The sequence below is a fragment of the Wyeomyia smithii genome, chromosome 3, assembly GCF_029784165.1.
Source record: "Wyeomyia smithii strain HCP4-BCI-WySm-NY-G18 chromosome 3, ASM2978416v1, whole genome shotgun sequence".
In the NCBI taxonomy this organism is placed as follows: domain Eukaryota; kingdom Metazoa; phylum Arthropoda; class Insecta; order Diptera; family Culicidae; genus Wyeomyia; species Wyeomyia smithii.
Window position 1 is genome coordinate 78345504 of NC_073696.1, and position 13948 is coordinate 78359451.

At 38.2% G+C, this 13948-nt stretch overlaps 1 protein-coding gene across 6 annotated transcripts in view; it reads right to left on the minus strand.

Moving 5' to 3' along the window:
- LOC129726899 (serine proteinase stubble) overlaps positions 1-13948 on the minus strand; it is a 134787-nt gene that overhangs the window by 18227 nt on the left and 102612 nt on the right. For 2 of the 6 annotated variants that reach the window (XM_055684114.1, XM_055684113.1), the window contains 4 exons: positions 6417-6574; positions 4685-6356; positions 3770-4603; positions 3011-3673 (listed from right to left, as the gene is read on the minus strand). In XM_055684114.1, coding sequence (XP_055540089.1) covers positions 3011-3673; positions 3770-4603; positions 4685-6356; positions 6417-6574 — 3327 coding nt within the window. The remainder of the gene's footprint in view (positions 1-3010; positions 3674-3769; positions 4604-4684; positions 6357-6416; positions 6575-13948) is intronic. The other 4 variants (XM_055684117.1, XM_055684118.1, XM_055684116.1 and 1 more) reach the window with 4 other exon arrangements.

A 13948-nucleotide genomic window follows, 5' to 3' on the forward strand; every position in this document is an offset into this window, starting at 1 on the left:
CTTGTGAATTATGTAAATGATTCCGTGTGCACAGTGAACGGTAGGGTAAATTAATCTTAAGTCGACCCATTTTCGATAGTAGACCATTCATCAGATTAACTCAATTTCTCTAAAACATAGGGTAAATTGCCCTGTAATGAACCCCTTTACTTTATCAACCTATGATGGACCACCTGTCAAATTAACTCAATTTCTCTTAAAATAAATCGGAACTTATGAATGTTTGTGATGCAGACTGGATGGACAAGATATTCTATTACCGTTTAGTGGACCACTAGTCAGTTTAACTCCATTTCTTTTAACATAAATCGGGATTTATGAATGTTTGTGATGCAGATTGGCTGGATAAGATGTTTCCCGATGACAGTTTTCTAAAAAAAAATTCCTCGATTTTGCGCCGATATTAAGTGGTCCACTATAGGAAATAGGTCCACCATAGGCTAATTTTATTGAGTTAATCTGGCGAGTGGTTTACTACAGTAGAAGGGTGCAATATAGGTTAATTTATACTAAGGCTGATACATATTTCGAATTCTTTTTATGTCAAAGGTTCTCAAAGTTAGCAGAGGGGGTGGCAAAAAATAAATAACGTCGAGACGAAAAAAAAAATATCTTTGATCAAAGTTTGTGTGCAAGTTACGACGTTTGTAACTTGCACTCAAATAAACTTTGAAAAATAACACTTTATTATTATTATTATTTATTTCGTTTGCCTTTCGACGATACTCTCGCTGTCACCTGACTTGTTTGTTGCCAAATTAAGCATTTATGCTGTCGGAAAATCAATGAAATGAACAAAATGGTTTGAGCTTTTTTTTTTCTTCCCCTTCCAATATTCAAGATTTTTGAAGGGGGGGGGGGGGTTGACATAAAATGAAAATAAAATTTGTAACGGCCTAAATCAAAATTTATAAATGTTTCTCGTGATTCTGATGCAGATTGGCTGAATAAGATGTTTTCCGGTGGAAGTTTCCCGAAAATCCCTCGAGTTTTCGTATAAATTGAGTGAATCTGGCGAGCAGGCAACTAAAGGTCATTTTACCCTAATTTAAAATCATCATATGAAGTAAATGTTTGCATTATTTTATGAAAAGCTTTAGTCAATGTCGAACATTATGAACATCGTTGGTTGAAATAATGTGTTTTGAACAGAACAATGAATGATTTCCTTGAGGTGGCCGTCTTGCCCGTCGTTCCCTTATTAACAAAAGCAGCCTTCTCGTGACAGTCATGCAGATGAATATGTGACTATCACACTAAATTCGAGCTCTGTTGGACTGGTTGGACTAATTTGAACATTTGTCCTGTCTTTAACATAAATTTCCAGGTGATAAGTACACAGTAAAAAATTCTAATAATATGTGTCACGTAAAATATTTTCTCGTTCAAAGTTCAGTTACTTCTGACGTAAACCACGATTTTGTTTGAAAATTATGTGCAATATCATTTAAAATTGCGTGGAGTTTAATGGAAGTTTCTGTCATAAGCGATGGAGGCAATTCCCAACATGCGATTCGACATAAAGACTTTATGTCGAATCACATATAAAGAATTGCCTCCATCGGTTATGATAGAAATTCAATAATTTTCCACGCAAATTTCAATGATATCGCACATAATTTTCGAACAAAATCGTGGTATACGTCAGAAGCAACTGAAATTTCAACGAGAAATAATTTTACGTGACGTGTAAAATTCAGAATTTTTTACTGTGTAGTGTAACAGAAACATGATTGATCATCAAAAATGAAGCATTCTCAATGTTCCACCGAAAATTTGTATAGCAAGTTATCTGTCATATAAAGCAAGTTATCTTATCAATAGTGTTTGGCAGATATCTACATTTGTCTATTGAAACATCATCCGTATGCGAACAGCAAAACAGAACAAAGAAAGACACCACGACGATATGTACCGATCATTGTTTAAATTTGTTACTGAATCATTTTACAGTGATACTACATAAAAACAGACCTTTCATGTCTTTTCCTTTTTTTTCTACACTTCCTTTCGGCTGATCGTGATGTCCCACAACCGCACGGTGACGACACGGCTCGGCATGGGTCGGCTTTGGTATGTTGCATTGCGAATAATGACGACAATCTTTCCACACCTTCCTTTTGCTTTCAACTAACTACTGGTAGTGCTTGCAGCAACTACTACTGCTACTTTTACGATGCATCCTGCCGTCAAACCGAGGCGAACTGCACTTACAACCCGATGATCGTGACTCCCGGCAAGCAATGAACTTCATTCTCAAGGTTGAAATAGTTTCATGCTATTATCAATTATTTTGTTACACATTTTATTACAGTTCTCCACGGTTGGGTGGTGGAAAAATGTGTATTCCTTATTCGTGGGATTCATGTGTAAGAAGATGATGATCTTTGATTGTGAATTGCGCAGTTGATCAATAGGTTTACGGATGTGAAATGTGATACAATGCGACCGCAATTCGAACTGGCTTTGCGCTATCATTTTCCGATGAAGTATAAAATGGGTTGAAAGGTCCAAAAACCTTTTGAATTAGCCTCTTTTGGGAAAGGTATCGAATTAATGATTGAATCAACTTGCATTCGCATTCGCATTTCTTTGAGTTTTTTTAACACAATTTTTTTTATATTTTTTTATATATGAAGTATTTGAAGAAATCGAGAAAAATCCTTGATTAACATGGCGATCGTGCCGGTTGTTGGATGAGAAGCGTTATTGATTAATCAACAGACCAAAGAATCCTTCTGAAGTAGGAGAAGACAGTTTCATTAACCCGGAAGGCAATGGCATCGGTTTTCTGGGATGCGGATAAAAATATTTCGAGCTTAACAAAGGAAATGTTGGCAAATAAGTATCTATCTTTCTAAATTTGCTTTGTTACATAAGTTAGTCAGAAGAATCCTAAAACTATTCTCGTAATGTAAAGTAATATTTTTGAGGTACGCAGTTGAGCCAATTTTCGTTTTTAGCCAATAAAATAACCCAAAATGTAGACAGTGCATTATTTGAAACTTACCCACTCGATAGTCGATACCTTCCAGCGTCGGTATGGTAGAAGTGCTTAGCACATCTGGCGATAACGTGACACCGTCAGTTACTGGAGTGCTTTCGTTACTGCTGGCACTGCTGGTACCAAAACTGCTGCTGCTTGTACTGCTGCTACTAATGCTGGTTTCGGTACTGTTGTCGTCAGGAAACCGAATCGGCATTCCGGTGCTGGTGGAAATGTTAAACATGGAAGCGATCGATTGCAGCGAACTGGTAATGTTCAGTGGCGTTGTCGAACTGGCAGCACTGATGCTTCCGGTACTTGTACTCGAATCGGTCGTCGTCGTTGTCGTTGTTGAGACGGTAGAAATTATCGTCGTAGCCGGTTGTTCCGAAGAGATGCTCACGTTTAAAATATCGTCCGTCACCGGCAGCAGCATCGGCGTGGAACTAACCGCTTCCGGAGTGGATTCGTAGCTTTCGAAACTGGAACTTCCTTCTTCACCGGATTCTTCTTCGCTTCCGCTGCCCTCTTCAAAGCTTCCATCTTCGGTTACGGAGTCAGTTACCGGTTCGACGGTAGTAGACTGTTCCCAGTGGAAGGTCTGCGTCGTTGAAGGCTCCTTCGGTGAGGATGTCGTGGGATCGTATATTTCAATTAGGACTTCCGGTGCAATCGTTGAGGTAGCTGCTGTTAATGAAAAATTGTTAAATTTACAGCGATTCTTATTAAAGCAATGGAAAAAGTTGGTCAGAACGTGACAGTTAACAAAAAGAACTCAATTACCCTGCGAGGTTTCTTGTTCTGTAGTAGTGCTTAAAAGCAGTGTGCTTGTTTGGGAGGCTAAGCCTGTCTGAAGTTGAGTAATGATTCCGTTTAGAAGTGAGGTGGAGATGTCAGTGATCGTAGTGTTATTGTTAGGTTCTAAAGGGGCACTGCTTGTGCCTGTACTGCTTGCTTGCTCACTGGTTAATAGCGATGAAGCGGTGGATGTCATTGGAACTGTTGACTGGGTTGTTGACAAAGTGGTTGTTGACCTCGTAGTAGGTTCAGGAGTTACAGTTGAAGCTGTCTCTTCATCTAGTGGAGTTGAATCTGGACCGGAGCTGCTAGTAGTACTACTGCTAGTCACCTCCCGAATCGCTTCGGTAGTAGTGCTGGTGCTGGCCACAGTAGTAGTGGTGGTAGTTGTGGTTGGTGTTGTTCTGGTCGTTGTCGTTGATGTTGCTGTGTAGGGGGCGCTACTGGTGGGATAACTACTGCCCGCAGTGCTGGGTTTTTGGCTAGCTACAGACGAAAAATTAAGGACGACTTCTGTGGGTGACGATGTTGTGGCAAGTTGTGAATGAGAGGTGAGCTCATCGATTAGCGTATGGTTAGTTTCGTCATGAATGGTGTAAATGTATGCGGCTTCAGGAAGTTGCGGTTCATGCGCTGGAAGTGCAATATCCTCCGGCAGCGTTGGTAGCGTCTGATCTATCAACGTGACGGATGATGATGGTGATGATTGCGTACTCGAATTGTGATTAAACGTTTGATTTCCGCTGGTGGCAAGCACCTCTTCGGGGGTTAGTGTATGAATCAGTATCCAACTATTTGAGGTAGTGGGACCTGCCGGCACTAATGAATGAACAGAATTAGTCACTCGGTTGCTATTGGCGAATGAAGATGATTAGTCTGATGTTGTCACACTTGACTTACCTGGTTGTTTCTCGAAGGGAACGTCATCAATTATACTAGACCAGGTAACTAAACCGGATCCGGCTGTTGTTTCGTCCAGAAAGTTGTGGATTTGCGACGTCTCCGGTGGATAATCAATATCCGCAGGTGGTGTTATTCTTCCAGATGTCGTTGTGCGGGGTTCACTGGTAGTCGAAGTTGTTGGCCTGGTAGTTGTTGTTGTTGGCCTGGTAGTTGTTGTTGTTGGCCTGGTAGTTGTTGTTGTTGGCCTGGTAGTTGTTGTTGTTGGCCTGGGGGTAGTTGTTGTTGTAGTTGTAGTCGTAGTTGTTGTTGGAGTGGTGCTGCTGGTTGTTGAACTCATGGTAGTTTTTGCAGTCGAGGGGACGAAGGTGGTGGAAATTTTTGTTGTAGGAACAGTGGTACTTGTAGTAGCATTAAGAGTGGTTGTTCTAGTCGTTGTGGGCTTTTCTGTTGTCGTTGTAGTAGTTTGTTTGCTAGTCGTCGGAGGAGTTGTGTTAGTTGTAGAAGAAGTAGTTGGTTTGGCAGTTGTTGTAGTTGTGGTAGTAGGCCGGCGATAGATTGTTGTTGTTGGTGTAGGAGTGGTTGTTTCTGTAATTTTAATTGTAGTGTTGGGGTATCTACTACTAATGCTACTACTCATGCTCGGTCTAGGTCTCAAGGATGACGAAGTCTCAACAGAAGTTCGCTCTGTCTGAAGAGTTGTTACAAGATCTTCGAGCAGATGATCTAGCGATGTTGCAGGCACAGTGACAATTACTGATGTTGGCCGTGGTCTTGGTCTCGTAGCTCTGGTGGTATCAGGTTCAACTGTAGTTGTTATGGTAGGTCTTAGTCTATTTATAGGTCTAGTCATTGGAATTATTGAAGGAGGAGTCGTTGGTCGTCTTGTTGTGCTCGAAATGGTAGTTTCCTTGGGCAATTGAGTAAATGTTGTCGTTGGTCTTCTCGGTGGCATGGTTGTACGTGTCACGGTAGTGGAAGTTGTGGTGGTCGGACGTCTAGAATAATATGTCGTCGTATCCACGGGTGTTACAGGACGTCTCGTTATCGTTGACCAAGTAGTGAGGTTCCTTTTATTTTCTGGTAAGGTAGTAACAACAGTCTTTGGGGTGGTTAGTTGAGGTGTTGGAGCACGCGTGTTATTTCGACTTGGAGCCGGTTTGCGAGTTTTAATTGGTTTTGCTGTAGTCGTAGTAGTAGTAGTTGTTGTTGTTGTGGTTGTGGGAGTAGTTCTCGGTGGAAGCTTTTTAGTAGTTGTTTTGAAAGTTGGTGCTGTGGTCGTTCGACGATTGTTGGTTATATGGGTAGGATTTTTATTGTTTTGGACGTATTGGAAAGTGGAAAACTCCCAGTAATCCGTTGTAGATGGCAAGTCATCCTTTAGCTCTACTTTCATCGTTGTTGTTGTTGTTGGTTTTCTCGTTGAAGTGGTTGTATTCCTTCGCATCACCTTTGTTGTTGTTCGGTGAGTGGTCGTGGACGAAGTGCTGATCAACTCATATCTCGTTGCGTTTTTGGGTGCCGCCGTCGTGGGCAACCGCGTTTCAGTGAGCGGTGGTTTTTTATTGGTATCTACCACCGCCGGTGGAAAGTGCTGAAAGTGCAAGCCGGAGCTGTGATTATGGTCTATACTGTTGTCCGTTATTTCATGGTTGAACAGTAAGCTATCATCCTGAAAGTTTGAGGTCTCTCTGTTAGCCCACAATTTTGAAGCTACTATGCTGGTACTTACTTTAACCTGGCAGCAGGAACCGAAGAATATTTTATCGATACACACTCCCAGGTGGGTTCCGTTCGCTTTGAAGCAGTCAATGGCAAACATACAGATACCTTCAGCGCCCGTGCTCCGCACCACGCAAGGTAGATGCCGCAGGTTTCGGCCGATTGCCACTGGAAGAAAGACGGGGAGAATTTGCATAAGTTGATAGTAGCATAAAACAAGCTTGTAAAATTCATGATTTTAAACTTAAGACATCGAATGATTTATATCATATTATCAAATTATTAAATTAAACATGCTACTTGTCATAAAACTGGTTCCGACTACAGCTGGGTGACTTCATTCGGAAACCAAAACGGGTCGCATTTTGTAACGGGAAAATGTTATAACTAAGATATGCATCTCGTTATCGTTTCCTGTTCTCATGGAATCGCATATTCAGCTCGACGCAAAGCTTAAAACCAACGAACTGGTTTCATTGCAACAATGCAGACTTTCTTAAGTTAGAACAGCGTTAAATAATATTCGACAGGGAAGAGATTGAACATTTGTTATTAAATTAGCTATAAATCGATTGACTACTCATAGTAAATATTTTTTTGTAGAGTAAATTGAATCAATTCTTGATTATCAACAAATTCATGAAGGTTATGATGATCATTTGTTCAAGATCACAATATAATAGCATAAATTTTGTTGTGAAGAAAGACGGAACTGCAAAAGAAAGCTTTAAAATGTATAGATTTATTTGTATTTCATTAGCCACTACTGACTAAATATTAAGCTTTTCCATTTCAACGCTAGGCAGCTAATGTGGTCGCAAATCGGTTATAAACTTGTTTGAGAATCACGCTAGCACGAATTTGGATATTTGTAGAACGATTGTGAACACAACCTTTTCGTATGTATAATCTAGAATTTTCTCCGTATATTTTTGATTGTTTTTTTTCAGCATCATTTTTGATTGTTATAAGTTTTTTTTTAATATATTCAAAAACTAATTACAGATTTTTCTTCGAAAATTTTGTTTGGTTCCACTCAATGGCGTGTGTGTCACTCCTTTCTCCTTGGGTGTCACCCCACCAGGTTGCGGTAAACTCATCTTTTCATCAAAAATCGTGAGAGTTAGCACGTTCGTTTTCAGTTGCGCTGAATTTTCAATCTCAAATTTAATCAATCTCACGGATGTCACCCTTTTGAAGGTGACACGTATGAAAATGTTCTTCACCACCTTCAGCCCGTAGGAACTTTCCAGTTAACCACAGTTATTCGCCTTCAAAATAGTACGTATATGCTGTTTTTGTTCAACAAATGTGAGTTTTTATGATATATATGAGTGCGGATATTGGAATCAAATCATTATTATACGTATGAAAATGTTGACTGGGTACTGAATGCCACATCTTTTGCACTGGACTGCCACCTTCGCCTTCTTGGTGACGGAGAGAACATTATCATCCGGCGTGGACTTAAACGATCAGTGGAAGCATATCCACGACTCCAGTGAAACAAGGTAAGAGGTGATAAAGATGTCAGTGGAAACCGCGCGTAGTGGTGGAGGAAAAGAACCGGGCTTACGCTAACACGTTGGAAGCAGCAAATCATGTGACACGTTAGATGCGAGAGAAATTGTTTAATGTTTATTGTTTATTGGACATAGGCTGCCAGCTCGTTACCACTCTCAAATCTAGATACAATAAATCTTTGCGTTTAAGTATATTGTTTTCTGTTTTCTCAAATATAATTTAGGTCTTCTTCGAAACACTTCTGGAGTCATGTTTATACAAATTACGTCCTCCAGTTTATTAAACTAGTTCATAAATCTGCTGGTGGGTTCGTGTTGTGTGTAGTTCTTCGTACTCATTGGAGGATCAAAGACCCTCCGACGACGAACAATCTGTTCACTGAGTATATTGCAGAAGAACACTATATCTGTGATCTGGTGTCTACTACTTATTATTTCAAGATCTACTAGACAGCAAAGGTTTTTATATTCTGGTAGTTCACCATTCCATCCGAGGTGCCTTAAAGCGAATATTACGATTTTACACTGAACTGATTCAAGTCGTTGCTTTTGTACGCCATACTTTGGTCACCAAACCACACTCGCGAAATCCAGTTTTGTTTTGAAAAGACTTAAGTAGATTGCAAGAATAGCATGAGGGTCCGTAAATTCTCGTCCGAATCGTCGTGTAAGTGCAAAGAGTTGCGTCGATTCCTTTACTACTCTATCGATATGATCGTTGAATGTGAGAGACTGATCCATTGCCACACCTAGGTCTCGAACATTCTGTACGCGCTGTAAAATGGAAGGTCCTAACATGTAGTCAAACAATATCGGACGAACTCTTCGGGTGTACGTTACAACAGAGCATTTACTCGCATTTATCTTGAGTCCATTTCTATCAATGAATCTTCTAAAATTCTTCAGATCCTCTTGAGGTAGTTTGCAATCTTCGGCGATTTTAATTGGCAGGGAAATTTTCACATCATCTGCGGCAATTAGTAGGGTAATCGCTCCATTATTCATCTCAACAGCTTGGTGCACCTATGTTCATCTTATTTCTTTCATTTGTTCATTTTACCGTCAAATTTCGACAAATTTTTGAAAGTAAATCTGTTTGCTTCTCGATTTTCTCAAGTGGCTGAAAGTTTTACGTTGAAAATATGGTAAAACTTGACGATAATTTGATCAAAAAGGCGTGATGAGATGAATATAGGAACTGAGATGAATATAGGAGCGGTTACCCTACTACTGCTCGATTAATGAAATTTGGCAATTTATTCATAACCATTACAAATAACAATGGACTCAGGTGGCTACCCTGTGGAATACCTGACTGAACACCAACGCACATTAAATGCTCTGGCTTTGCACAACAAATATGTCAAAAGGATAACGCAACAGTTGCGTAATAAATACATTGACAGAGATCGAAATCAGAATATGTATAATACACACAAAATCGTGGTGTTTCGGGAGACTTCGGTTTTGGGGCGCTCAAAAAACCGTTGGTTTCTTTCGCGAGTCGGTGTGTATCAAAGGTTCGTGCATCTCTAATAACCGTGAGCAACCGAAACCGCCAATAGCGAGCCTTGTTGCATCCGAATTTACTGATGCTGGTACCAGTAACGTGGAACCGAATGCATATGAATAGAACCAGAATCGTCGTTAAATGCAAAATGTTTTAAACAAATCCAATGTCTTTTTAATTGTTATTGATTCGATGATGTTTTTGAATGACCGGATTCATGATAGTGAATCGATCAGTTCATATTTGCATTAACCTAGTCAGTACCAAGATCATTAGTATTGATTACTGCTTCCAGATCGACTTGAACTGTCCTACAGTACGGTCGCATTTTACCAACAGCTCGAGGCTAAGTCTTAGACTACCGAGAGATATTGAAACTTTGTTTTTCGCTTTCAACAGGCAATCTTCTTGAAAGACTACCTGTTGAAACGCAACGTAATAAATTTGTTTTTAACGTTAACGAGTGTTTAGTAAGTAAATTTGGTTTGAGATATTTCTAATCAAATTCTATAGTGAAGTGAAAGTGTAGTGAAGTTTTCCAGTTATGCCTGGAAAAAATAAAAAAGCTCGGTTTGATGCGGCTTCAAGGAAACGTGAGGCATCTCCTCCAAGTGACACTGAAATTTCGACTAACAGGTATGATATTCTTTCTTCCGTTGGGGATCAAGAAATTCAAACTTCTCAAACTGAGCATAAAACCGTTATGAAGAAGGTTAAAGTTCCACCTATTGTGGTATATGTAGCAAATTTTAAAGCATTTCGATCAGAGCTTTCATCGTTTCTGTCGAATGTGAAAGTTAATTTTCAAATTGGCCGCCAAGGCGAAATTCGTATTTTGGCCGAATCTCTTGATGGCCATAAACATCCTTTACAGTATTTGACTGAAAAGATGTATAAATTTTACTCTTTTGATGCCAAAAACGAGAGACCGTTTAAGGCTGTTTTGAAAGGTCTTTCAAATGACCAAACTATTGAGGAAATTAAAGAATGTTTGTCAGAATCACTTGGTTTTGCTCCCAACCAAGTAATTTTGATGAAACGAAAGGCAAATGCCAAAATTAATCAAACTGGAATACACCAGGAAAATTACTTAGTACATTTTGATCGTACCAAAGTAAATAATTTGAAATGTTTGGAAAAAGCACGTGTTTTATTTAACGTGCGAATAAAGTGGGAAAATTTCAAGAGACATGGAGAAATCCATAATCTTACTCAATGTCGAAGCCACACGAAAGATATCTGCCCCGTGAAAGAGACCACTAATAGTTTCAAATGTGTAAATTGTGGGGGAAATCACAAGTCTAATTTTTTTAATTGTCCTGTAAGGTCAAAAATTATTGCTTCTAGACAACGTAGGAATTCTAAACAACCCGTTGTCAATGTGGGTAATCAAAAGACTTTCAGTACTGTTCAGGCATCACCAGCACTTTCATTAGCAGGTGTGTCTGTAGGTATTAATTTAAATTCAGATAACTAATTTCAGACAAAAAATCCTGTTCAGGCAACACCAGGCTGTTCATATGCCAGTGTCCTTACAGGAAATATTTCAAATTCAAACAGTAACAAACCACTCGTGTTTGGTGCTGAAAAGTCAGCCAGTATTGATTTAGGTAGTCCAACTCCAGAAAAGATTGAATACCTACAACAATCCATGCTGCAGCTAATGTCCGTTTTGTTGAACTGTAACTCGATGTACGAGGCTGTTCAAGAAGGTATAAAATTTACAACTAATATTGTTATGAAATTGAATTTCAGCAATGATTTTAAATAATGCTGTAAATTTTCTAAATTGGAATGATCGCTCTTTAAAAGCGAAAGAGGATGAATTTTTCAATTTTTTAACAGTCCACGATGTACATATTGCAGTTGTGACTGAAACGCTTTTGAAGCCAAATATTAAACTAAAAAAGAACCCAAATTTTATAGTTCATAGGTTTGATAGAATTGATGTTGCCGGTGGAGGAGTTGCAATAGTTATCCACCGTCGAATAAAACATCGTGTTTTACCCCATCTTGAAACCAAAGTTATCGAGAGTTTGGGAATTGAAATTGAAACAAGTATTGGCATTTTATTTATAGCCGCAGTGTATTTGCCTTTTCAATGCACTGGTGAGCGAAAAAATTATTTCAAGGGAGATTTGCAAAAACTTACAAGAATTAAATCTAAATTTTTAATCATCGGTGATTTTAATGCGAAACATCGATCTTGGAATAATGCTCAAAGCAATTCCAATGGAAAAATATTGTTCAATGATTGCTCGGCTGGATTTTATTCAGTTTTATTTCCAAATGGTCCTACATGTTATTCTTCTATTAGGAATCCATTTTCAATTGATTTGGTACTAACAAATCAAAGCCATTAATGCAGTGATTTATGCTGACTTTGATTCTGATCATTTTCCCATAACATTTTCTATTTCTCATGAAACTATTTTAAATCCCACTAGATCTGTGTTAAATTATCACAAGACTAATTGGGATAGATATCGTTCTACGATCGAGGAAAATTTGAATGATGATATTATTTTACAAAATAGTGATGACATTGACAGAGCATTAGAAAATTTTAGTAGCTTAATACTCAATGCCCGGAATTTATCAGTTCCTAAGGCAAGAGTGAAATTCAATGCACCAATTATTGACAGTGAACTTCAACTTCTTATACGTTTGAAGAACATACGGAGACGTCAATATCAAAGATCTCGTGATCCTGCTTTGAAAATTATATTTCCAGAATTACAAAAGAAAATTAAACATAGATTCACTCTCTTGCGAAATGAGAATTTCATGAGAGAAGTTGAACAACTAAAACCTTATTCAAAACCTTTCTGGAAGCTTTCGAAGGTTCTTAAGAAACCCTCGAAGCCCATTCCAGTCCTTAAAGATGGTGATTGCATTTTTCTAACGAATGAACAAAAATCTCAAAAACTTGCTCAGCAGTTTGAGAGCGTTCATAACTCCAATTTGAACGTAGTAAGTCCTATTGAAAATGAAGTAAACCAAAAGTATGATCAGATCACCACCCATGAATTTCTTTCTGAAGAGGTATTGGAAACAAACTTGCATGAACTTCGCACGAACTATTCTCAAAAAATTCAAAAACATGAAAGCACCAGGAGATGATGGGATTTTCTATATCCTTATTAAAAGACTTCCCGAAAACTCTTTAAATTTCTTGGTAAAAATTTTTAACAGATGCTTTGCACTAGCAAATTTTCCTACGAAATGGAAAAATGCCAAAGTCACTTCAATTTTAAAACCAGAAAAGAATCCAGCTGAGGCATCAAGTTATCGACCAATTAGTTTACTTTCCTCTATTAGCAAACTTTTTGAAAGAATAATTCTCAATAGAATGATAACACATACTTATGAGAACTCAATTTTTGCAAATGAGCAGTTTGGTTTTCGCCATGGGCATTCCACTACTCATCAGTTACTTAGAGTAACAAATATGATTCGAACTAATAAATCTGAAGGCTATTCGACTGGAGCAGCTCTACTAGATATAGAAAAGGCATTCGGCAGTGTTTGGCATAAAGGTATAATAGCTAAAATGTCAAATTTCAGTTTTCCGCTTTACCTTACAAAAATGATACAAAGTTATTAAACTGACCGCACTCTTCAGGTTAACTATCTAAATGGTAAATCTAATAGATTGCCTGTTAGAGCTGGTGTACCTCAGGGGAGTATCTTGGGCCATCAATCTTATATAACATTTTTACTTCTGATCTTCCTGATTTACCACCAGGTTGTGAGAAATCTCTGTTTTGTGACGATACAAGTATTTCCGCAAAAGGAAAAAGCCTTTGTGTTATATGCAGTCGGCTACAAAAAAGTTTAGATATATTTTCTTCATACTTCATACTACTACTCATACTAAGATGAACGGTGTGGTCTTAAATTGGTCTGATCAAGTTAATTACTTAGGGCTAATTTATGATAAGAATCTTACTTTCAAGGAGCGCATTGAAAATATCCAGTCAAAGTGCAATAAGTATATCAAATGTTTATATCCTCTTATCAACAGGAATTTTAGACTTTGTCTCAAGAATAAACTGTTAATTTACAAACAAATTTTTAGGCCAGCAATGTTATATGCAGTTCCCATTTGGACAAGTTGTTGTACAACCAGGAAGAAGACACTTAAAAGGATTCAGAATAAAGTTTTGAAAATGATTTTGAAGCGTCCTCCCTGGTTTAGCACGAACGAGCTACATAGGCTCACTAATGTAGAAACATTAGAAAATATGTCAAGTTTTGTTCTATTCCTTTTTTTTTTCCTTGACAAGTAGGTTTAATAATTTTCCTACAATTACATTAACTTAACTGTGAAAGCTAATAACAATAACAATAAGCTAATTGTTTTGAAATGTCACCATTTGTGGCAGCACACAATACTAATTCTGAATAGATATTAGTACATAAATAAATCATTACAAACATTCCCCCTCTATTAAAAAAAAAATTGATTACTGCTTGCACTGCTTTAGCGATAGCAGCATTCTGAAA